At 36.3% G+C, this 27,214-nt stretch overlaps 2 protein-coding genes across 2 annotated transcripts in view; one reads left to right on the top strand and one right to left on the bottom strand.

Annotated features, from left to right (window-relative positions):
* Positions 1–1,552: 1,552 nt before the first annotated feature.
* On the bottom strand, positions 1,553–9,570 carry LOC114363398 (putative thiamine transporter SLC35F3). Its single transcript, XM_028319096.1, has 9 exons — positions 8,958–9,570; positions 8,703–8,876; positions 8,355–8,520; positions 7,938–8,116; positions 5,547–5,675; positions 4,094–4,283; positions 3,763–3,852; positions 3,557–3,686; positions 1,553–1,918 (listed from the first exon to the last, which is right to left on the bottom strand). Exons 1-9 carry the CDS (start codon positions 9,279–9,281, stop codon positions 1,801–1,803), a joined length of 1,500 nt encoding a protein of 499 aa, XP_028174897.1. The 5' UTR covers positions 9,282–9,570; the 3' UTR covers positions 1,553–1,800.
* Positions 9,571–11,431: 1,861 nt separating this feature from the next.
* LOC114363405 (multiple ankyrin repeats single KH domain) overlaps positions 11,432–27,214 on the top strand; it is a 117,492-nt gene continuing 101,709 nt past the window's right edge. The window contains 3 exon segments of the mRNA XM_028319108.1: positions 11,432–11,620; positions 12,345–12,386; positions 13,153–13,276. Of these exon segments, the coding sequence (XP_028174909.1) occupies positions 11,432–11,620; positions 12,345–12,386; positions 13,153–13,276 (355 nt within the window).

Raw genomic sequence — 27,214 nt, 5'->3', positions numbered from 1 at the left:
TTAAGAAGAGTAAATGTTCTACGATAGAGTGATTTAAAGTAGTGGAAAGAGTTAATTTTGAAAAAATAATGTCAGGTAATGGTCACAGGACGAAAAAATACTGAGTATTTAAAAATATCGCCTGTGTTGGGCCAATGGGCATTGTTGAAAACAATGTAAATAAGTATATTCGTATGTTAAAAGTTTAAGGCGATACCAAAGCAAAGCTTAAAAATAATTACGTACCTAATCCAATTAAATTCATCGTCTAATTTGTGAGAACAGAATATTCCCATGAACAGCTGCTAATAAATTTATAATAACAATAACCCTCACTAAGGCTTTTATATGTATTTGAAACGAAACCGCATCCGCAACAAATTGCATCGTCCTGTGTTAATCGATCTTTTGGTTCGTAAGAAAACTTCGATGTTCGCCGTACTTTATACAATTGCGCAGATCTAACGCGAAATTCGTTCAGCTGAACTTTATACAGCACACTTTTTGTTTAGCCAGGCCTAAGCCGTTCCGCATACACTCATGATGCCGCAGTTACTATTTGGTCGCATGTTCACGTATATCACGACATTTTTATTTGGATGGACCACTGTTGCCGATGGAATCGTCCAACGTCACCCGAGCGAGAAGTTTTTTAGATCACAGGGAAGCTACCAAGCATTAAGCCAATGGATTCATGACATCTACATCTAGCAACTAGCATATCTAATGATTGTTTGGAAGCTTTGTTTCTCTATAGAAAGTAGAGTTCATGACGTTATATTTTCAATACTTAGGTGGACATTGTTTTTGTAGTTTTGAAATTAATTAGGATGTCATGTACCCATTGGGTTCAGCATGTGCAAGTAAAGGTGTGTTTACGTTGAGATTCAAGATTAGAGCCAAACCGTCAAGAGTAATCTTGACAGTCCTGTTAACCTTTACTTGCATCTCAACTTACACGCACCCTAAGCTCGACCAGACACATTCGGAATTCTGAACGCAGTACATCCATAAAAAATCAAGACATGGCATAATAATCGTTTTTCATAAAATAATTTCGTTTGTCCAAATTTTCCGACTTCTAACGGACTTTTGTATGTTTATGCTAAAACCATGATTTTGTATGAATTAGGTAGTTGACACCAATAAATCTAAGACACAGCTTCTCAAAAACAGGATTCGAAAATATCCGATATTTATTATAAATATCAAAATATCGGATATTTATGATATATATCCGATATATATCAACTTTGATATATATCAATTTTGTATGAAAGCCATATTATTATTTTATTGTATTATTCATGAATACTATTGCATATGTGCTACATAAACATGTTTTTAATGTTTTTAAACCTTAAAATCAGACAAATATAGCAAAAACATAAAATATTCTTTTAAATACGGCAAAATCAACTAAAAAAATAAAAATCTTATGTCAAAAAGTACAAATACAGTAACAAATTTTAAAAGTTGATATATATCATCAAAACCGGCTTGATATATATCGGATATATATCCGATATATATCCTCGAACCCTGCTCAAAAACCCCTCAATGTAGCCCTGAAAACAGAGTTAGTTTTCAATTAGCTGTAAAATTCGATGTTTGATTGCTCAATTGAATTTGCGACTTGATGACGTTATAATACAGTTACAATATCATTTTGACAGCTCACAAAAATCATGCCAATAGTCCAGGGTGTGTCTACCCTTTTGCGTCATTCCGAATGGTCCAGCCTACAAGACGAAGCTAGAAGGACTGCATACGGCGCTGGGTGCGGCCGGGCCGGGCCTAGCTGGGCGCGGGCTCGGGCGGTCACCGCACGCGGCCGGACGGCGAGCGCAGGTGCGAGCGGATGTAGCCGGTGCGGTAGTCCATGGCGTCGCCGCGCCGGCCGGACCCGTTGTGGCCGCGCTGGCGGCGGCGGCTCCATCTGGAGAGATTAACTAGTTAACCCTTAAGTAACACCGTGGGGTAATTTTTTACCCCAGGCGCATAAAAATTGACATATCTTTTTTTCTAGCGTAGTTAGTGCAATGTCGTTTTGTGTATTCTCAATCCAGAGTGTGCGCTTTAAGCTCGTAGATGCGGGATGTGAAAAAATCATCCGTTTGGCTTGTACAGGTAGGTGGGGCAGAAATTTACCCCAGGGTGTTAGTTACGCATACTTTAATTTATCATCACCTAATATGTTATTAATTGGTTTTTACAACATTGAAATAAAATGAGTAAATATTTATATTATGACGATTAAGTAGCACATTGTCTCTAGAATGCAGAGAGATAATTAGAGCTTGATTTACATGATACTTTTCGAACTTTGAAGACATCCCCTCAGAACAGAGCGTTCATAAATTCGACACAGAAATAGGGCTCAAATGTGATAATTACGTAGTAATTCAACGTATCTGATGTGTTTTAAAAAAAATAATTAGGAATAAAGTAAATAAAAAATATTAAAAAAAAAATCATAATTTTATAACAAAATAAGTTTTTTTATTTTGCTTTATTATAAAGCCAGAAATTTTCGTTTTATTTCATTTTGTGTTTAAAATATGCATAAAACTTCTATTTAATGTCCGATTAGTGTAAGTTTTTGGTTCCCACAATAACTTTCCAAGATTTTTCTAGAAGACCATTGTGGAGACTATTAGTTGCCAATGACAAATTATTTGTTTTTTGTTATGATTGATTTAAGGTGTTTCTTTACGCTAGATATACGTTCTTTTAAAGCAATCGTATAATTCAGTGAGCCCATTAATACATTGTAAATCACAAAATTAAATTGATATCAAATATTTACTTAATTTTTTTTAATTTCCGTTTGGGGTAATTTTTTGCCCCAGGGTGTTCAAAGTGTAACCAAAAATAAGGATGTTACTTAAGGGTTAATACTTCATCCCGTTGAAGTCCATTGTTATTTGTCGGCCGTTTGGTGTAGTGGTTCAGAACGGACTACTATGCCGAGAGGTCCCGGGTTCGATTCCCGGCCGGGCAGAAATTGAAATGATGAATTTTAATTTCTGTGACGGGTCTGGGTGTGATTATGTATAATATTAAAATTCATGTATTTAAAAAAAAAGTATATAAGGAGTATATCCGTTAAGCTAGCACCCATAACACAAGCATTAAGTTGCTTACTTTGGGGCTAGCTGGCGCTGTGTGAAATTGTCCAAAAGATTTATTTATTCAATATCGGCGGAAGACCTCGGATAAAAAACGCTGATCGTTTCCGCTAGAAAACCGTATTCACAGAAGCCAAGTGGAGAGATGACGTGTAAAAAGAGCTGTGGTTTTCTGAATCAACAAAAATAAAATAAAACCTATCGTTTTTACACGTCATCTCTACTTAGCGGATGCACATTCTTTCCGCTTATATTACTGTCACACTCAGATACAAATAGAAGTAAGTAAGTATCCCATCCCACCAGCCACATCACCATAGCTTTGAAACTTTGATTAGAAGTCGAATGTTCCGCATCAAGTTGCAGGAGAGAGCTGATACTAACTTGAAACATTTCAAATTTTTTCTATCAAATGATATGTACAATATTTGTTAAAAAAAACTTACTTCAACAGCCTCATGATGTAGTCGGGCCAGTTATCAGGGAACATGACCAAGAAAAAGCCGACCGTTATTAATATTATCCCGGCCAGCTTCATACCCTCGAATTGGACTCCATAAAGCACCACGTCCAATGCTACAAAAAGATATGATAATTAATTAGATATCTGCATTTTGGAAATCATTAATTTGTTTTGGTAAGTTGGTCTTACCTGCCGAAACCGGAACTGCGGTTATAAGGCCGAGTGACACGAAGATGTTGTAAGTCATGATGTTCCCGAATTGGAACACCAAGTGGAACACTGGAACAAAATACATGTACTCAATATAAAGATCAGTTTGAAGAAAACTAATATCGTAACTTGACAGTATCATACCAAAATTTGCATGAAGCATGCTTTTATTTTCTAATATGACATGAAACTGTCTGCTAAAATCTTTCTCGAACACTTACCTCTGCACTAGACTGCATCTCACTTAACATCAGGTGATGCCTTGCCTAAAAAACGTCTCTATCTCCATACAAATAAGGTTCATTCTCACCCAGCAGAGCCACCCCGGCCACCAGAAGATGTATCCAGGGCATCCGCTGCGACGGCAGCATCTCCGAGCCCGTTAAATACAGAGCCAGGCACACTGGCCACAGAAGGGACGCGTTGACGACGCCCAGGATCGAGAAGAAAAGCGCACGCTGTCCCGCGTTCACTTCGCCCATCACTTTTCTGAACAGCACCTACAGAAAAGTACGACTTATGACTTGGTTTTCTAATCTGAAAATACATACATACAGGGTGTTAGGTAAATGGGTATATGAGCCGACACTAGCCCATATTAACATGGTCATATAAATGGTATGGTGAAGTCAAAAATTTGATATCATTTTATTTTTTTAATTTTCATACAAAATTAATTTGATAAAATCCGATTTGTATGTAAATAATTAAAATGAAGATATCAATTTTCTGACTTCACCATACCATTTATATGACCATGTTAACATGGGCTAGTGTCGGCTCATATACCCATTTACCCAACACCCTGTATATGAAAATTATAGTTCTTGAAAATTGCCGCTAGGGGCGCTGTACAATTTGTCATACCGTCATTTTTTACGCGCTCACTAGTGACGCTGATTGATGTAAACTCACACTAAGCCCTCTGTTAGTTAAGCTTCGGCTAAACCAACGCGTGCACTCGCGGCGATGGCAATCATTGCGGGTGCATAGATCGCCGCGACCAATGACTGGACGCGTTGATATGAACTCATTTCTACAAATTCATTCACGACATCTGATCGCCATCACACCGGCCGCGTTGATATGAACTCATTGCTACAAATTCATACACGATATCATCACGCACGTAGGCTGCACGCGTTGATTTGGCTGAACCTTTAAAGAGTTAGGGTATTTAGGTCACTACCGCTCCTAATCAACTACGCTTTACTACGAGTGACAAGGTGGCATGGCGTGTCGAGTGGTCGACTGTTCCGAGCGAGCGCAGTGTGATTCTTCAATGATTTGATTGCCTGCCAGAGCCTTTCACGTCCGTTGCGTGACGTCACGCCAAACCCATATTTTATTATTGTCTGAGGTGCCGGTGAAACTTAATGTACATCGATTTGAAAAGTTTACGGCGCAGTTACACTATGCGCGAACTTGATCGTATGATATAGTGTAAACAGCGTCGCTAATACTTCCGTGCGCGTGTTCGATCAAATTCACGCATAGTGTAACTGCGCCATTAGAAATCTCATTTATCATGGTGAGACTTTTAAAGGCTCGGCTAAACCAACGCGTGCAGCCGGCGTGCACGATGGCTATGGCGATCAAATTTAAACGCATTGATCGCCATCGCCCAAGCAGGCTGATCGCTTTGGTTTGGTCGAGCCTTTCTCGTAGTAGTCTCACCATGATAATGAGATTTCTAATGGCGCAGTTACATTATGCGTGAATTTATTAGACTACTTCGAAGTCTTGATCACCAAGTATGATACCTTGAATATAGCGAAGCCGGCGGCAGCGCAGGCGGCCAGAACGACACCGCCGAGAGTTGAGCTACCCGTAATGCCATCCATGTAAGCCAGCAGAGCGATGCCCGTGTCGCACAGGATCGCCGCCACGATCTGTGGGGCACCAGGCAGTTAAGATAAGCCGTTACAGTGTAATAAATGACGAATACACGTTTTTAAATTTTACAGTCTAGTAGATGTCGAAGTAAAGTTGAGTACACATCGTGTCTCGATAACTATCTAGATCCATGTAGAATGGTTCTCTGTAGTCTATACTAGAGATGAAACGGATATCCGGTAACTATCCGGTAGACCGGATATCCGGCCTAAATTTACTATCCGGCCGGATACCGGATAGTAACTCACTATCCGGCCGGATACCGGATATTAAAAAATTACGACAATTTTCTATTATTAAAATGAAATACATTAATCTTTGAGGTAAATATCAATAAAATGGCTTATAATAATGACGGTTTTTGTTTAAAGTCCAAAAAGTTACAAAAGCCATATTAAGGTCTTTCAAAAAACTAATTTCTCTTTCTGGGCTATTCACTCTAATGACGAATACATAAATAGTAAATATCTGTTAGTGTCGAAATATTGCCAAATAAAAAAGGCGATCTTTTTTTCACTGATGGTTTGATGACATGATGTTACAGTTCAGTCAGATTACGCAACAAGTAAACTAATTTAATTTTCGCTATTCAATCACGCACGATAGCAACCGAAATCGCCCGTTGATCTGCCCCCTAGACAAGTGGCAAAATCTGACATTCTGTTCGGACGGATTCGATTTTCGAAAAGTGTGACTAGTCTAGTCTACTAATACCCACTGATCGCCTTCGAAGCACTTGTGCGGCGCTAAACTCGTCACGACATGCAACGAGACAATGGGCCAACTATCCGGCCGACGGATATCCGGCTATCCGGCCTAGCAGCTGGCCGGATATCCGGTATCCGGCCAAACAACTATCCGTTTCATCTCTAGTCTATACCAGCCCTCCTATTAACCCTTAATTAGTCGCATGGGGTCAAAGCAATTTCGGATTCAAAAATGAAGCATTTGGCGCGGCCCGATTTCCTCCGCGCCCCCAGTAGCTTCATAAAACACGTCTTAGTTTGTATTTTGATAGCGACTAATTCACGGGAGTGGAAGGATGCGTCGCTGCGCTCTTGAGTGGTGACCCCATGCGAGTAATTACGTAACTTTTTTGGAAGAGGTAAGTTTTTTGTTTTATGTATTTATTTTGTGTATTATGAATAATATTTGTGTTATTGTATATTCAGTGAATAAATGTTTGTTATAAATGTGTTTTTACAGCTCTAAACAATAAAAATATTGATAAATTCAGTTTTACTACTACTTTGTTTTTTTTTTTTTCAGAGTTAGTAGAGATAGGAAAAAATAGCAAATTGTGCAACGGTTGGAAGATGTTTCTGATGAAGAAGAAGTTGGAAGGTCGAGTTCTGAGCCAGAGTTAGATGAAATAACAAAAAGTGATCATGATAGCGCTAATGAGATCGAGCAATCCTCCGCACAATCAAGTGAATCGAAAATGCAAGAAATGTACAAGATTTGTGTGCAATGATCACTCTGAAATATACTGTCAACAGTGTAACAAGAATGATTCGGAGAGTTCCTAAAAAATACTAGTATTACCTTTGATCTCAGTATACCTAAGTACAAATTGTTAATTATTGACAATTATTTTAATTTAGCTTGTTTTTGTATAATTAGTAAGAAATTCATGTTATTACCCATAGATATTAAAGAATAAATAAAGCATTTTTATAATAATATAGTTTCATTTACTTATAAATTTCAGTATGTATTAAAAACTACTCATACAATTTGGGGTCATCTGTGACCCCATGCGAGCAGTTATGTAAGATTCTTTATGCGAGTAATTAAGGGTTAATATCAAGTGATACGTTTTGCCACTTATCTAGGTGGGCTGTAAGTTAATTGCAGAAGAGCGGATAATTTTACAGGAAGGATTGCATGTCCCACTTTCTCAATCAGACGAAAGTCGTCGTATAGCCGCACTCACAAACCGCGCGAGGCGGATTCATAAAATCGACTTTTTTATTAAACGCGATCTGCCGTGTCCTGTCGTGATAGAAATCAACTCATTTATAATGTCCAAGGACAAACTGTGAATGAAATTATAATGTAAAGTTAATACAATAATCACATTTACACACCCTGTACATGTAAATAACAGACTGATTTCTTTCTGCTTGTTTTCTTTTCTTTTTTTTATTCTATAGATAAAATTGATAACAGACTGACTTCTTTCTGCTTATGTTTTCTTTTTTTATATATTTTTCTATACATAAAGTTGAATAAAAAAATTCTGTGTTTTCACTTACCCTGACCCCAACAAACTGCTCATGAAGAATGACCCAAGATAGGAGATAGATGCAGGAAACGTTGGTTGCAAACAGCGCCACCACATCCGTGGAAAGCAGTATCTTCAGAGAGTAGGTGTGCATGTACACTGTGACTACCCACAGCAAGCAGAAGAGACCACACCGGCTTATAAAACGAGCTGTTGAAAAATATTTCGATAAATCTGACATAAGTAAAAACTAATACAAAAATATAGCAGTCGCCTGATTTTTTGGTATCGGTATTGATAGTTTGATACCTTTTATTTACAACTTTACTGCACATACAACAGGGTACAAAACTTGAACCTAATCCCACAGTATTCTCTACCAGAGAAATATTGGCCCAGGCAGAAGAATTATTACCAAAAAATCAGAAAACAACATCATAAGACTTACCAAATGTGAATCCCTTGTCCCTAAAGTCAGTAAATGCATCATAGACAATATCGTTAGCCGACTTGCACTTGTTGTGTATCAACATCACTATCAAGTAGAGAGGGTAGAACAGGATGAGCCAGTTGGTGCAGAACCATGCAGTGAAGAATGGGGCATTGTAGAGATTCTGAAATAATGTAAGTAAATGATACAAGTGCTACTACATTTCTTAAGTTTAATCTCTAAATTAAATGTAATATTGAATTTCAATTATTATGAAACTTGGACCATCTAGCTTCTAGCCAGATCTAATATATAATTTAATAAAGTTACATTTATTGCCCACAAAATTTATATTCAATATCTTACATGAGAGCGAAGTCTTGTTGTATAATTATTGTACAAAACTGATGAAGGCTCGGTGCTGTGAATCAACCCATATGTGTTAGGTGGGTACTCTTCCAAGTACATATGCTTGACGCAGTGCGTTGCTGTTACCCAAGAAATGGTGAGAATGAGTGTGACACAGATGCCATAGTAAATCTAGAAAAAAATAAAATTATTAACATATTTTTGTTACAAAAAATGTCATAAAAACAAAACTGAATAAAATCGTTAGATAACCTTTTTAGCAAACTTTGAGCAACAAGATCTTGGACATTTCTTATCTCGCAACTGTCGTTCCTCATCCTGGCTGCTGGTAGCGGACTCGCTGTAGGCCTGCTGCAGGGAGGGCTGCGTCGTCAGCGGAGGCGCCGAGCACACCGACACCTGCGGCGTCAGCGGAGCGCGCGGGCTCAGCGGGGTCGGAGGTCCATTCGGACGCTCTCTGTCTCCATCTCCAGCACCTCTTTCGCTCTCCACCACCTCCTCACTTGTTATTATCACAGACGGCGCTCGGACGCGCTTCGGATTGAAAATAGTCGGCAAGTCTCCGTCCCTTGCCATTTTGCTGGCTACCAATATAACATACACATTGCGAAAATAGTAAACACCCTGTGAAACCCCTCAAATATTTTAAATTAATTCATTCTTCGTGTAAAAATATTTTTGTTTCGTTTAGCGTAAGCGTCAGCTGATTCTTCTCTAACAAAAACATGATTTATTCACAGAATACATGGTCAAAAATATGTTTTCGACACTTTGTCCAACCAATTAAACTATAAAAATAACGCTAAAATGTTTTTAATTCGAAGTTCAGAAAAAACAGAACCATTTTCCCGAGATTTTCTTTCTTGATTTTTTTCTGATTTTTTCTTCGATTACTTTTTTGTTTTTTTTTTCTCGGCGTGCTTGATGTATTCTGTGCTAGTATTTCTATGCCGGTAGGCCATTGGCCAATTATTTTCAATTTCCTTTTGACTCAAATAGGATTGGCCGTTTAATAATAAAGTCAAACCATGATTGGCCAAAACGAGACCAAAGACAAAATTTAACAAAATCTGTATCAAAGATAACGTAATATTGATAGAGTACGACAGTGGAGTTGTGTCTATACAGCCAAAGATATAATACAAATATTCCCACGAATGTTCAGGATCATCTTCGTCGTACATCGCGATCGCCTGACACGAAGTCACGAGCTCTTGGTAATAAATACCAAAAATTTCGATACGAAACTGGAACGCGTAATTAAAATTGTACTCACAGCTATGTAATATTTTTATACACACACATAAAACACAATGTGTGTTAAACACATTCAAGTTCAATTTATCGAATACGCTCTTGTTAAAATGTAAGCGAAACAGAATCGCAAGCACCTGTCAGAAAGATTGCATCGTCAGAGCGCAAATCTTTGCTTTTGTTGATAGCCTGAACTCTCGCTGAGCGACGTTTTTATTGATTGTGTAGGGCAAAACACGCGCTCTGGAGAACCGGCTTTATTATCACAGAATCATAAAGTCAATGATATTACAGAACTATAGATATGTTACGTTCATAGAAATTACGATTTTAATCCGTGCCGAGCTATTCCAAATTGCACACATTGACAAATGTAACTGATAAGTGAAACAAAAGATACGAAATAGCACGCAAATGAAAGAGATATATTTTAACGATTCTGCACTAACTAATCTATGTCCGCAGCGCACGCATCCTTATCGCTCTAACGTCAAAACAAGAACGCTTTCTCTTTCTTAACTTGAACATGGCGCATGGCGTCTTGATTGTTTGCATAAATAATTGAAAATATAAATACTAAATAATTTTGCATAATCACATGTGTTAAGAGATCCCTTGTATTTTGTTTACTTTAGAGTCATAATTGGTACACTTTCGAAACACACACGATGGCATTTTTTATTTATTTTGGTAAGAACACAGGAACTTACGGTGTGGTACGCACGCGATTGCGCACGACGCAGGCCACACGAAGACTAAACACAAGACGTCCCAATTGGGACGTATTTGAGTATTCACAGCGCGAGCGCCTATAACATATCTGCTTTTGTTTTTATATAATATCATTGCATAAAGTTAAATTATTTAATGCACAGAATAGAGTATAAATAATTTAGGTTTTATTTTTTTATTTTATAATAAATGTGGAAATTAACGTTGGAATACGCCAGTAAAATCACTGGTGCAACTTCAAATATTATTTTTGACAGCATCACCTTATCTGTGATGATCACGAACGCGAACCTCCGCGAATGATCGTTATTCGGCAAAGACTAGACTAATAAGTAATCTGTGGCAAAGACGCGAAGTGTGCACACGAACATTCAGCATATTTGGCAAAAAATATTATTATTCATTAATAATTTTAAAATTTTATAAAATAATTTTGTGGCTATTTTAGAAATTAATTTTAAAAGATTTAAAATTATTTTCAGAAGTGGTGTGCTTTTAATTTTGGAAAAGGTAGATGGCACTGGCACACCACATAAAGTTCAATAATTTAACGCCAGAGGGAGATAATTGGCTAGCCTACTTGAAGCATCCGGGAACCTCGCCATAGTAGTAGACATGGCGGGTATCAACCTGGCTAAATGACGAAATAAATTTTGTTTGCTAATATAAGAACGTGTTAATTTCGTAGTTAAAGTGTTGATACTCAAAGACTAATTAAGTTATATTGGTTTAGGACAAAAATGCAGAATGTTGGACAGTCTGAAAACCGAAATATCGATAAGGTGAAGTTGCAACTTGATGTGGTAAAATCGTCCACTCCTCAGAGTTCGGCTTCGAGTCCGGCCAAATCTGAAACCGAAACGTATTCAGGAGCCCCTGCCAAATACATGACGGACTCTTCGGAAAGCGAGGATGACTCTGTATCCGAGGTAAAACGTGTTTTGTTTTCGGCAGAGGCGGTGGCAATGAGGGAATGTGATTATCTGTACCGCTCTAAATACTGCAAGGGACATCTTGTACATGTCTAGTTTTTCCGTACAACTTCTTTTCTCACTAAAATCATAATGGCTATCAGTAATATTTGTCTGATATCATGCGTAACTTGTTACTACGAATAAAATATATCTTTCATTCCCACTGAAGTACGTTGCTTGCCAAATATTCCGTAAAACGTCAGAAAGTCATAAGTACATACGTACTACTGAGTAATGCATGAAATTATTTATGCCAGCCGCTCCTAGACAGTATTCAATTGATTATTTGTAATTCCACGATATAATCGGGCTAATCCTCCGTAAGGTTCTTTTCATTGTCTATTTGTGTTTTGGTTATGAACTGATCTAAGGTGGCCATGTTTCTGGAATCACATGCATTTCGTCAATGTAAAGTGATGATTATTGTGTTTTCACATCATTATTTCCATTAAAAAGTGTGAATTATATAATTTCTACTCGATTCCACTAGCAATGTTGTCAATCACAGTGTGTCAAGTATTGACACTCGCGAGAAAATTCTGCGAAACGCCTTCCGATATTCGCGCAAAAATAATGGTTATTGGTGAATTGCAAGGACCATTGTTAGTAACTGTTAGGTGTAAACTCGTCCTTATGCACCACATTGTCAGTACTCACGACTTTCTCATTGGTGTTATAGATCTTGCTGGCTTGTTTGTGCCTAAGCAGGCCAGACCTGTTGGTAAGTCGAAGACAACCTTACTGAGTGCCGAGAGCTTCTCCAACACCAATCGCTGTGGCAGTTTGAGTGACTTACTGTTAACCTGCATAATGTGTGTGCGATGGACAATTAAATATCTCTGTTTTGGTTTTATTGATGTTGAATGGTCCTTGTGATTCTAACAATTTACTCCAACATCCTTCATTATCTGCTATTTAACTCTTACTAACTAGTAGTATAACATGCCCAGTATTAATGTTGAAATGATTTGCAGATGCAGGCTAATAACCTTAAAATGTACTGAAAACAACTAAACAATGAGTGCTTGGCCTTTCATCTTGAGTGATCTAGTTTGTGACTGAACATAAAAAGTTGTCACTAAAATTGTTATGTTCTGGTGTTAATTTCTTTAAAATATTCTGATAAAGCAAATCTGTTTTCCTCCCCAAATGCTTACATTGCTAGGATTTACAACAAGTTTTTATTATAATGTTCTGACTGATTATAATCAAAACAAATGTATTGTTGTAAGACAGCAAAAGTACTTTGAATTTATAATGTAATGTATTCATAGGTAAAACAAAACCCAGTACAAGAAATAATAATCTTAAAACTATATATTATGTTAACTTTGCTGTAAATCCTAATAAGTAGACTCTTTAACTTTCAATACAATCAATAGCATCATTAACTATTGAATTGCTGAATATGCATTTAACATTTTCAATGGTTGGTAGTTTGTCATTCTATCACAGATATTTAAAAGAAAAATAATGAATGTTATCAGGCGGAAATGGATGAAGAAGGTGGTGGTGCAGAGTCATCCAAGTTCCTACTCTCTCACGATGACCCTGAGCGAGCAGTTGATCCTGAGATGCAGGCAAGACTTGAAGCCCTTCTGGAAGCAGCCGGTTAGTAAACACATTATATTTTAATAACTCGTGCTTATTACATGTACAATAACAACAAACAGTATGTACCTACAATGATAAAGCATTGTTTATGCATAACTTTAATTATGAAAAGAATGCACCTGGAACTTTTTTGCACATTTGTATAGCACTGACCCAAAAATAAAGCTTATTCTAAAATCACTGCATGAAACATGGCAATTTATAATTATATTTTCTCATAGAAATTAAGAATTATGTGCAATTGTGAATAAAAGACCAATTGCTTCTGGAAAGAAGTAAAATATAAACTTATCCAGAGAGTCTGTATTTAACAGATTAGCTCTAGCTGGATTATCACTACTTAGGTTCTATGTTAAATACTTATTTACTTATCGTTTTGTCGCCTGAAGTATTAGTGCAGTAGTGTTATTTATTATTGATTGTTTTACATCAAGAAATAAGAGACCTATTAGAATTTACCAGTCATATAAAGGTTTTTGTTGAATTACATGTTTTCTTCATGAAACCTTCCAATCATATTATGAAAAGTTCAGTATCACTTAACCTTTAAATTATAGATCTTATCAGGCACTGTAGAAATCAAACTCCACATGAGTGCTATAGTGTAATTACACAAAGGCTTTAGCACCATCTCAACAATGAAATTGTGTCGCTTTTGTTACGGGGTCGTTATTTTGATAAACAAAACAGTAATAAATATGTTACATCTTTATGTGCTCGTCTTTAACGGTCAGAATAGAGTGGCGTTAGCAATATAGAACAACAATTTCTACGCCACGCCATACCTACCGCTTAGTTATGTTGACCTAAGCATTACACCCTTTACTATTTTCCATTGAAAATGCACCCCAATAACATGTTTAAATGAATCATGACATATTCTTAGTAAAAGTAATTTAATGAAACTGCTAAAAAGGTTTCTTTGTTTACTGAATGTGTGTATTTTTTAACATTGTGTTTGTTGATTTGTCTCAAGGACATTAATCATGAGTCCATAATATTACGTAGTTCTGAATTTGATAAAGTCCAATATGTTAATGGATTTGTTAATTGTCCTCCATTTAATAAAAATCGTAGTTGGTAAATATCCCGCTCCCATGGCGGGTCACACACTCCATACATAATAGTTTGTGCATGCATGTTTAGGCTCCTTTCCGCGATTGTGGACCTTAAGTCGTGGGTGTGACGGGTTAGGCAGTGCTCGGACATGTCGGAAGTATGCGACGTCACAACAGCTAAGCAGACGCGCCAGTCGGCAGACAGACATCGGGCTTGGCCCAAGTAATTAAAATTTATTTACTTTAAACAAAAAATTGCAAGAAATCCATTAAAGTTTGGTGGTCATTTTATGTCATATTATACCATTCAAATTATTTATTTCATGATAACATTAATCTACATGGATAGATGCCATAATAACTATATTGGCATGCATTACCTTAATATATGCACATATTTTTATAGTACACGTGCAGAGCGCGCTTATCAAAAGCGTAGAGATTTAGAGAACATTTGGCATAGCGATAACAAATCTGAAGTATTTTACGTTGACTGGAAACAGTACGTTAGGACCGCGAGCTCTCTCAACTTGGGGCACACATTGCTTTCCCATAGAGATTGATAAGCGGCGGCATACTATGATGCTTCCTCACTTACAAACTCATGGCCTTTATAAGATCACGACACGGAGAGCCGGCTCATCCTTAAACCGCTACTTCACCACAGTCTATAGTCGTGACGTAACGTACCAGCCGCCTTGCATTAACTTGGTTTGTCAGAACTTTATGTGCAATTCTGGCTGAATTGCACGTGTTGAACAAAGAGATCAAAAATTTTACGATTTTTGACCTAAAAGTTACCCCGTTTCCACCATTGAATGTTCTATCAAAGTGCATTTTTGATACTGCAATAAAATCCCTTAGGATTGTACGAGTACGTTGCCGCTTCGGGCCACAACCTGGTTTTCATCGATCATCGATATTGACCGCATTGCGACTCAAAAGTTTTCAAACCATTATAACTTTATAATCAGCATAATTTTTATATTGTAGTTCATGTCATTAAAGCAATCTAAAAGTATGAAACCGCCGATCGAATAAATCAAACGCCTTGACCTTTTACTACGTGTAACTGCATTTACTTCCATTTGTCTACCTATAGTCTATTTAATACATATTTAAAAAAATCAATACTGCTTTGGTTGGCGATGTTTGTGACGTGTCGTGAAGCAAACACATTTGTCCTACCTATTCATCGTTCACACCATGCACCGTAAAAATCGTTTCAGTGCTTATTATTTAGTCATTCATTCACAGCTTATGTTTGAGTTAAACAAACCGTATTTTTTACAAAGTAGCCCATTCAATTATATTTTTGACGACACTTATTGTACTCTACAATCACTATTGGATCATTATTTCCATGAATTCAATTAAGTAAATAAATATCTATCTCAACTCAATAGACTCGTTAGTTTGTATGCGATGTTGCTTTTGACTGCAATCAATAACAAGACCCTATCATGCGGGTGAACACTCTCGCTCTACTAAAAGTATCATTGAATTTGATTGTTACGAAGTAATTGTCATTTTGTAATTTCGGGATAGGATCGTAAGTAGTATCGTAAATATTGAACTAGAGTGCTGATGGTACTCGTTATTTGAAGAATTTATACTGGAATGGACACACGTCGAGTGCAAACCATACGAAGTTAAGTGCAGACACTCCGTCCGACACATTGTTTTCATTCGCAAATAACTAAATGCAGTCTGACACCGTAACCTATTTCGGGAATGCCCGTAAGTAGGCTACCCAGTGTCTCCAAGCTTAGAACGAGCATTTTTGTTTTGAAACGTCAAACCGATGCTTCTTCTTTCATAGAGACATTTTTTGCATCAAGTTTCGCTACCGTAGGTTTCTATCACATTACTATGTGTAGGACCACAAAACTATGAACAATGAACATACATTATTATTGTACGTAAGTTGAAATCTTTTCATAACGCGATCCCTCCTAGACGAAATCTCTGTCAAATAAGCTAGAAATCCTTTTAATCAAACTAATGAAATGTATGCAAAAAAACCGTGGCACCAATAAAACTTCATAAAATTGTTTACTTATTACATAATTTATTTTATTGTAATGTAACTAATTGCGTTTGCAAATTCAACGCTGTAAACAAACAAGGTAAACAAGGGATTCACTAAACGGTAATTATCTGCTGACGTGCTTGTCTCATTTTATAGTGTGATTTATGTATAATGCACATTATTCATGTATGAGTAAAAGTAGACGTATCTACGTCGGATGCTAAGAATTTATAGGTTCATTAGTCGAAATAGTACCCGTTTATTCGACTGATAAGTTTCTTGCCAATAAAGTGTATTCTTTAGATGAATATCTTTATTATTACAATATAATAAAATTCATAATTATAAATTATGATACAAGTGCATCACTTTGATATACTGTTCGTTCTACTCGCATTTTCGCATTTAAGGTAAATTATTATAGGATCACTTTGTTGTCAAGATCGAGGTAAAATTAATATCAAATACTCTACATTCCTTACGCCAATTAAAAAATCATGTTTTGGAGCCAAACAACAAATATAAAAATAAAACAATCGCCATGAAATCAAAGTCCAATCATGAAAGGCGAGAGCTGGTATTTTGTAATAAGTCTTCAAGTTATTAACTATTATTAAATAATTTTCATAATAAAATTTTGTCCTTTTGATATCTTTTAAACTCAATTTTTTGTAACTTTAAATCTCAATCAGTCCTCATTGTGTCTTTATAATGGGGCAGTTAGGAGTCAAAACTAATTAAAACTACATAATGAATGATTGATAAAACTAAAACGACCTACAGTCGAACCGCATGTCGCGGTCATTATAACAATACAACATTTGCATAAAATATACTTATTTGTAACACTCTTTTAAACGGTCTTTTAATGAGTGTTTAACACAATTAATTGGTAATTTAACGAAATATACAAAACGCTTAAAATTGCGGTTTCCTTTCAATCAATATTCCTACTTTCTTTTTATTGCCTACTTTATTTTTAATTCAAGACCACTTTAGAATACTTTCGTAAACTATGATACTCCTCTGGATAGGAAAAAAACTAAATGGATACTGAATCATTTTACTGAGGCCTAAATTTTCTATGTCAATGAATTTCCACTTGTTACTTGTCAACATGTCTACGCATTTTGCGTGAAGTCAAATGTAAAAGAAAGTAACATTAAACATATTACTGCAATATAGTCCACATCAGTGGGCATTAAGCTCGAGTGCTGTGATATTGTCGCAGCACATAATAGTGCTTATGCGTGCAACTGGCACGTGTTGGCTTTCCCCCGGTGATCGATGTACACGAGGTCCAAAAGATACACAAATATATCTCTATATTAAACTTTACTAAAACCTATCTTCAGGTTTGTCATTTTCAAGCCATATTTATTTATTTCGGTGGATTTAATACTTAAAAAAATCTCTAATTTATACCAAAAAATTCTGAAATATTGAACAACAAATTTTTAATTACATAATTTATTTAAATCTTAATTTTTGAGGTGTCGCGATTTCAAATAACTAGAGCGAATTTTTTTTACCGCAAGTGATTTATTTACCGTCACAATAACGTAAAATATTAGCGCTAATTATTTAGGCTACACCTCTCAAATCAATCATGGTATTTTTATTGGCATTAAAAGTTAACCACTGCCGCATATTAGAAGGCTACGAGTGGCGGTCACTTTATCGACTACATCCGTGGCGGTGAGACATGTTAATAATTTAGATTTGGTTTAACAACTGAATTGTTTAAATGCAACAGGAAATTAGCGACAAAGTAAACTAAATCGAAACTTTTTTATAAATTTACATAATGCTAAAGTTACGCTATGGCTTAAAATTAAAAGACAGCTAGTCCATGTTGTGACGGGCTTATTAATTTCTTGATTCACTCATGTAAAGTGGATCTGAATTTAATATTCACTTGTTCTGACCAAAAATTCAGGGAAATGGGAGAATATCACTTATTATTTGTGTACTTGGCACTGGCAATATCTGCATGCTGTACGACTACGAAGCCATATATTAAAAAATACTTTATGAAAAACTGGTAATCTTAGAGCCAGCAGGCATCAGCAAGCTATCCGTCGAGGGCGAGCCCCTGGCTACCCCTACGATCTAATACTCTTTATAAAACACATTTCCCATCAAAAACGGGTAATCTTAGTAACAGTATATCTGCGCCAGCAGGCATCGGCAAGCTGTCCGGCGAGGCAAGCACTTGGCCGACCTGTAGGATCTAACACTCTTTAAAAAAGCTCACATTTAAAAAAAGAACTCCGCATCTTAAGGCCGGGTAGCAGAGAAAATGGCGAAAATGAGGTTTTCATTTTTCATTTTTGAGGTACTAAACAGTAAAATTAGAGGCTAAGATTTTTATTGGGCATAGTTGAGGATATTTTCTAGGGCTATTAACGGATGGAAACACGATTTGATGAAGTTGACTCGATAGAATAAATTCCCAAAGTTACCTCTATTCGTTTTCTAATAATGGTTTTATTTTTAAAATAAGCGATTTGAGATTCTGAATCTTTTACTAAACTAAAGTTCAGAAATAACTTGAGGGCTTTTAACGGATGAAATTTTTATATTGCGTCTTATTTAGTTACTATGTTAAAAAATGTGGAAAAAATCGCCCATGACGGCTTGGACAATCTCAATCAGTCGCGCGGTGGCGCTTACGGAGGACGGACGCGTGCCAGTTTTTTGGCCGTGACAGTTCTCGATTTGTCAATATTTTTGACAATGATGACTTTGATGAGTCACAGTATAATAATACCAGTGTTACTGGAGAAAGCTAAATTTTTTGATAATTAAGAATTCTGAATTTTGTCTACCTATTGAAATTTAAATCGTTGGCATCCTTTTAAACTAAGACTCTACTCATGATACATTCCTCAAATATGAGACAAAACCAATGAGTTAAAATTACATTTTAATAGTACCTACTAGAGATGAAACGGATATCCGGCAACTATCCGGTAGGCCGGATATCCGGCCCTAATTTACTATCCGGCCGGATACCGGATAGTAACTCACTATCCGGCCGGATACCGGATATTAAAAAAAATTACAATTTCCTATTAATAAAATGAAATACATTAATCTTTGAGGTAAATATCAATAAAATGGCTTACAATAATGACGGATTTTATTTAAAGTCCAAAAAGTTATAAAAAAGCCATATTAAGGCCTTTTAAAACTAATTTATTTTTCTGGGCTATTCATTTTAATGACGAATACATAGATAAATAGTACATATCTGTTAATGTCGAAATATTGCCAAAAAAATAGGCGATTTTTTTTTCACTGATGGTCTGATGACATGATGCAACTACACTGGTCATCACAAAGATCGACCCTCCCGAGACAAGCACTTTCAAACGTATGCATCCCCACTTCCCACCAATATTGGCACCATTTAAAAGCCTAGTTCTAAACTTCATTTCATTAAAGGAAAGGGTTTTACCCCAAAAATGTGTCTGTAGAAGAATCCAGAGTCACTTCTTCAAAAAATAGGTAGTTACGCTTGAGCCGACTTTTATGGCTATAAAACTGTTAAGTTAGGATTAATCGCTATCCATCTGTTAAAGAGGACACGTGAGATCATTATTTGGTTTTATAACCATAAAAAATGGTCTAATTGATCCCAGAGGTGAGCCCAACGTGAGGTCTTTTTTCTAGTCACATTTATTGTATATCGCGTTTATGTTAATCGTTTATTACGAAATTAAATGTGTTTTTCTTTAAGGATATTTATTGGGCTTTCAAATAACACCAATATTGTTGGGGCACCATGACTGTGTCAGTAGAAAGGAGTTTTCCTGTAAAACGTAGGTGGGCCGATTTTTGTGATGACCAGTAGGATAGTTAAATTTTCGTTNTATTGACAACCGTGCGAACTACGTAGTGTCGTTGCTCGGTGATAGGTGTTGCTGATTGCAGCTCATTGTTACAATACTTTTTATTAAAATCGGATTTTATTCCGGAGGTTTTACAATTTCTTACTACTTTCGCAAATCATTACAAATGAAGAAAGGAATTTACGGTGTGGTACCCTCAATGTACAATTAGATTTCGAGCGATACCACTTTTGGGCATTCTCCTTTTAAGTAGTTACTTTCCCCATTGTAATGTTATGAATTTCATTTTGCAATAAAAATACCATAGTTATGACTCGATTGTCGTAATGAACGAACTTTGTAAACCTTGCAGGTTTGTACGGAACCCTCGGTGCGCGAGTCCGACTCGCACTTGGCCGGTTTTTTTATTTACGCTACTATAATTAATAGGTTATCCTTAACAAGTGAATTGAGATGATACTTTCACACATTCTGGGAGTAATATTTGATATGAATTTATAATGTAGATCATATTAATCATAATTTTATTGTATAAACTTATATGCATAATAAATAGCCAATAATTATTCTAATGCTACAGCCAACTGGGGAGTAATATTATTGCAAAGCTTTGATAAGCTCGATATTTAATTCTTTCGTTCGTTCGTTTCAGCCAAATGACGTCCACTGTTGGACAGAGGCCTCCCCCAAGGTTTTCTACAATGAACGGTTCTGCGCTGCCCGCATCCAGGCTCTTCCCGCGACCTTCACCAGATCGTCTGTCCACCTAGTAGGAGGCCTGCCCACGCTACGCCTTCCAGCCCGTGGTCGCCACTCGAAAAATTTCCTGCCCCTACGGCCATCGTCTCTACGAGCTATGTGCCTCGCCAACTGCCACTTGATTTTAGCAATTTCTGCGGTATTTATTATGGCTTTGTATTTATGAGTGAACTAATTAAATAATACAATATTTTCTGTATCTGCTACCTCTGTATCTGTACCTGCTGTAAGTAGGTACTATTGTAACAGTAACTGATTACAATGCAGGTCCTACAATAAATAGCTGGTTTCCACATAATATACTTTTTAGACACTACACTGTGTTAAAGTCTTCCACTAAACTTCGGATAGTGAGAGAAAATTCTTAAGTGATATAAGGGTAGGTTCGAAACTCAAGTTTCTTTTCGTGTACAAATAAAACTTTGTTTCTTCAGGCGACGATTTAGGATTCGAACCGAGTCTGACTCAAACGTATTGCTATATTGTTTTGAGCCTTAACATTTTATGTATGAGCTCAGTTTTATAATAAACAATAGCTCAATTTGGTCGGTGTCGGACTGGCCGACTTTAAGGCTGGGTTGCACCATCCGACTGTAACTTTAACAAACGTCAAAAACGTGTCACACTCCATACAAAAAGCACCGGTTATCGTTAAATTTACTGTCAAATATTGGTGGTGCAACTCAGCCTAAATCCGAGGAATGCTGATCTTACTTAGAACCCCGCCGCTAGACTATAAATGTAGGTACCTATTTGCGTTAAACCCATTCGTAATACAAGATTCAAAACTCATTTTCTTTTTGCAAGTAGGCTTTTAAAAAGCACTTATACACGTCCCAGTAATAACCCTACCACTGCCTCGGGACAATAACTGGGCCAGTGCTGAGAAGAAGCAGCACAAGAAAGCATAAACACGAGAAAAAAAATATGCGCCATTTGTATTTGCCGACCAATTAAACTTAAGGATGATCAAAGCCAAAGATGCTTCTTGGAAATCACAATGTAGGTATTATGGTAAGTCACGGTTCAAATACCTTTGTAAAGTGAAATATTAAATTAACCGCACTTTGACTTTGACTATTACTGGAAGAACTTTAGTCCGCATAGTTTACAATTGGTCTGCAAACGTGTATAGCCTTTGGTCATATCTTGTAGTACTTTGTTTAATAATTAAATTAAAACTTAAATACCTTTACATACGTTAAGATTACCAGGAGTTTATGTTCTATGAAAAACCCTAAAAACACCTATTTGTAAATAAATTCAATCACTAACTAGGTACTAAGTACTTTAGTACTTCTTCGAAAAATGAATTAAGAAATAAATGTAATAAGTTCAAGTTACTGAAATAGTGCTTTAAAACTCAATTTGGACGTTTTTAAGAAAAATATAAAAGTTAATATTCCTTTAAGTACCTATTTAATTTGCATTTTAAATGTTATTATTCTAATTTTCTTGGAACTAATTACTTTCATAGCACACCTTTTGCTGAGTAAATACCGTTACATTTTATAGCAATGTATTCTACAAAGTCTGAATGTAATAAATACACGTTATTGGATAATACATTGGCTCTTTATACGTCTAGAAATAAATGACGTTCCAATCATGGAACAGACTGACAAAACACTGGAGTATACTGATTGATGGGAGTGCTAATAGCGGAGGGAAATAAATCGGCCTCTAATCGGGAACGAGATGAATGCTTTAGTTTACGGAAGCTTCTATTAATATGGCTTAGTGAGAGAAAAACCGGTAAATTATAGAAAACTGAGGGCTGTGTGCGAGTTTTCATCAAACGCGCTCACTAGTGAGCGCGCCAAAAAATGACATTTACTGTATGACAGATTGCACAGTGCCCCTAGCGGGAAACGTTCAAAAACTAAAATTTTCATTGAGCGCGTTTGATGACGCTTAGCGTGAAGAGTTAGGATATTAACGGCATGGGGCTGAAAACCAGCTTCGTGGCCTTCTTCACCGTGGGCCACGGCATATGCTGAGAGGGGTCCCATTGCAATGGGAATCGCTGTGCACTGCTCAGTTTACTTTCTCTTCCATTGTATGTTTTATGTGTTACCCCTGTCTTGTTTTTTTATCTCTTTTGTCTTTTGTGATGTCCATTGCAATAAATGTTTCTTTCTTTCATTCTTAGCTGTAAGTAAACCTATTTTCTTCTCACTGTGAGTGAAAAAGATGAGATACTTTAAAATAGTGTTATAAGTAGTCAATAACTAGTGCATAGTTTAAGTACATTGTTATTTTAGTCAAGAATATGTATTATCTTTTTGGAAATAAAATATTTATTATTTATTTATTTATTATTTTTAAGTGAAAGAGATGTACCGATGAGACACGCCAATAGTGGAATAGTTATAATAAAATCATCAGGTCATTTAGTGTTTGGCCTTACTGCAGGGGCACGACCCTCTAAGGCAAATGAAGGATATGACCTACATTCTTCTGCTGGCTAAACTGGTTAAGGAGGCCTGACGTTTCGCATATTTTGCCCTTAACCCACTTGAAGAGTGGGAGTGACTCAGTGTTTTTTTTTATCCACAATGAGGAAGCTCTTGGCCTGTATCTCACCTGATGGTAAGTGACGATCAGGTGGAAGCGAGCGTCACCCGGAATCCTCAACCACGGATGAACTGGCTAAATTGTTGTTATGGCGACGGACTTAAGTAAGATGGTGGTAGCTAGCGAGGCGGACTATGAAAAAGCCCTACCACCAACCAAACCGAACAGAAAAATCTGCCCCCACTGGGAATCGAATGCAGGACCTCTGCGTCTGAAGCAGGTGGTCTTACCACTAGACCACAGGCGATTCTATTCTACTCAGCGGAAACTAATTCATAAGTTTCATAACATAGATTACAAAATTGAGATAAATTCACTCAGATTTGTGTATCAAAGTTAGTAGAGAAATAGCTAATACTCTCTTAACTAATGATTGTATTCGTTATGTTGGATTGTTTATAATAAATCTGTAACTATTTCTGTTAGGAAGTGGAGACAAGTAAGTAAGATAGATTTGTCTTCCGGATTGTGTTTGCCCCAAATGTTTACACTAAGTAAGCAGCAATTATTTCTGTAGGTCTTGGAACTCGAGTTAGTTTACTGTGTGTTTACCATGAGTTTATATTAGCAATAGGCAGTGAGTGCGTCAAAAAATCTATGAAGATTTTAGTGCTTGAAAGTAGGTAGGCGTACTTAGCGCTGCACAATGTGTAATAGCCACAGACCACACTTATAGCCTATTTAATGTATTTTTTACGCAGTCGCTAGCAAGCACACGTAATGTAAATTCATGGCATAGTATTTACTTAAGACTTACTCATGGTAAGCACGCACTGATGTATTTTGCTGAACAAATGTCTATTTGTTCAAAATAATGACATCGTATCAGTCAATTAATAAATATTAATCTTAATTAAAGTAAAGAGTCATATGGATTTCCTTCCCTTTTCAATCTGCTTCGAGAATAATCGTATGTTCGCCATATAATTACGTTCACTCAATTAAATATGTCTCAAATCCCCGAGAAACGTTTTCAGCCATAAAATTACATATTAAGCCCACGCATTACTGGTGAGACTTACGATCTTTGGTTATTTTAAGTAAGTAAAGACTAGAGAATTTCTATGTAATGTAACTTCTAACGAATTGTACAATGGGTACAGGTAAAATATACAACGTTTGTTTCGTGAAAGGGCGACACTGAGACTAGAACATTTCATGGAGCAGCTCTTTGTTCTGTTACAAGTAAATGCTTTAATCAATACTCACCTTAAAGCGCAAACACATGCCAGCAACTGGTACACTTGCATACCGGTTAATTGAACTGTACGTCAGCGTCAAATAGTTCGTGACACCCAAAGTAGCCAAAAAGTTCGCAATACGTCTTTATTACAATTGGAATAAGGTTGTGTTATCAACTTTTTGGTCACTTTGGGTGTCACAAACAATTTGACGCTGACTGTACCACCTCAGCTCAAACGAAGTTCTAGCTTCTTCTTGACCTAGTGATTCGTGGCAAAATAGTACTAACGCGATAACGTACTGTTGACTGGAAATCAGTAAAAAATATTAGGTATATTATGAGTTACATACAGTATCAAAGATAAATTGCCTTGTGCTTTTACTACTACTAAGTACTACTTACTATCTACCATATAAGTAATAAAATGAATCTTGCTTGGACAAAAGGGCAGTGTCCTTTTTACGTTTATTTGTTTCGTAGAACATTTATTTTATGGGGGTGACAAAAAAAGGCATACTAAAAAACCATCAAATTGGCTTCATCAAACTTCAAGCAATACAATTCGTTTAATGCGCATGACCTACTTTATTTTCGAATTGCTCCACTCCATTTTCGACAATCTTTCGATCAAACTTTGGATAGTCGATCGTAAAACGACAATTCGCTGAGAAAAAACACTTGATTCTTCTAACTTGTCTTTTTTGTCAAAGTATCTAGATCTTTGGCAAGTTTTATTGGATTCAAACGTTATGGAAGAGATATGCGAATTGAGGTTACTTTATACGTTACTTTGCCACAGAATTGGCTGTCAATGTGTGAGTTATTTCTTTCCTAAGTAAAGACTAGAATTAGCTTAGGTATCTTAACGTCTTATTGATAATAATAAATGACTATTGTATTATTCGGTTAATTTGTATGCTGTCCTAATGTTGTCAATCACCGGAAACAATGGTTTTTAGAATATACAACGTGCCCTGTAGGTGCCTATTCAGTGAATAGTATTCACTCTCGCCTTGAAAAGGCCCGGTTTATAGTGTTCAGGAAATACAGCAGCAGGCAGTCAATTCCAGTCCTTAGCTGTTCGTATTATAAAATCTAAGATCTAAGAGTATACTTAATGATTTTAGATCGTCAGATACCCGATCAGGTTTCAAGTTGATTCTAAAAAATCTTCTAAAAAGTCAAGCCTTTATTATCTCACAGACGTATTTTAAATCAACCATCTGGATTCTAGATACACATAACACACATTCGTACTTTGTTAGGAGTATCTTCGTGAAACAATGTTTATGTAACAAGTACGTACATACGTTTTTGTTTATGTTAGGCTGTAACATGTGACCTTGATAATCCTGAAAGTAGACAGATCTTATTGAAATAGGTAGGTTTTTTGTAAGATTGTCCTGAACAAAGTCTGCTCTCTCAAAAATATAATTTCGTCGTCTGCTGTCTTCATTTCGACATAATATTCTTTGTCTTAGCCTGGCTCATGACAAGCAAAAGTCACAAGAAGGCACAATTAATTGACTCCTCATTTTATAACTTAGGTCAAAATGTAGGGATTGTAGAAAGATTCATCAAATGTCTTGAATTTGCGGGGGATCATTTCGTAATGTACGAGTTAATGACAGTTTCGTCACCTTAACTTAGGCTATCGTCAAGCCCTATATCTTGATACTTGATGAAAGCCTACAAAAATATTTTTAGAAACTCACTAGAACATTTTATTAAAATTTAATATAATTTAGCCTCCAAAATTCAGAGGCACCTTTCAGTGACAAACTAATAAAATGGCACAAAAGAGGACGGACAATGGACGCCCGTAATGACCGCCGGAAGTCCTCCCGATACCGGATGTTGACTGAACTGACGCTGTGTCGCTGGCTGCAGAGAACGCCATTGTCAAGTTATTCGATTCAAAAATAGAATGTCATGTATTTTTTTAATAGTGCCAACCAAAACTCCTCTCTGGAAGATCTATTTCTGCCAGTGTCGAAATTATACATTTAAACGGAATAAGTGGAACTGGTGGAACTCGCAGTTACGTTCTAATTTGGAGCATGTAGTATTTATACATAGAAAATATTCTATCTATGATTATAGGCTAAGTCTTCTGTGATTTTTCTTTACTTCGCTTCAGTGTATCAGTGGTATTGAATAATAAATGTTTTGATCGTAAATACTGGGTCAATGACAGGATATCCGTAACTTTCACAATTTCTTTACTACGGAACTATCAATTTATTGTCTGTTTTAGTTTTTTTTTTCATGTAATGTACCTATCTACATGATTCATAATAATTGACTATACCTATTTTTTATTTCTTTACTTACATCATGTTTACACGCCTATTGACTTCGTTAAATCAATATTGTTATATACAATCTTAATTATAAATATGAGACTGAAACATTAAGCTATTTTAAAATAATTAACTATATTAACGAAATAATGTTTACTAAAGTCTT

Source organism: Ostrinia furnacalis, unplaced genomic scaffold (assembly GCF_004193835.3).
Source record: "Ostrinia furnacalis isolate ACB-3 unplaced genomic scaffold, ASM419383v2 OfSCF7112, whole genome shotgun sequence".
Lineage (NCBI taxonomy): Eukaryota > Metazoa > Arthropoda > Insecta > Lepidoptera > Crambidae > Ostrinia > Ostrinia furnacalis.
This window is presented reverse-complemented; position numbering and strand designations above follow the sequence as displayed.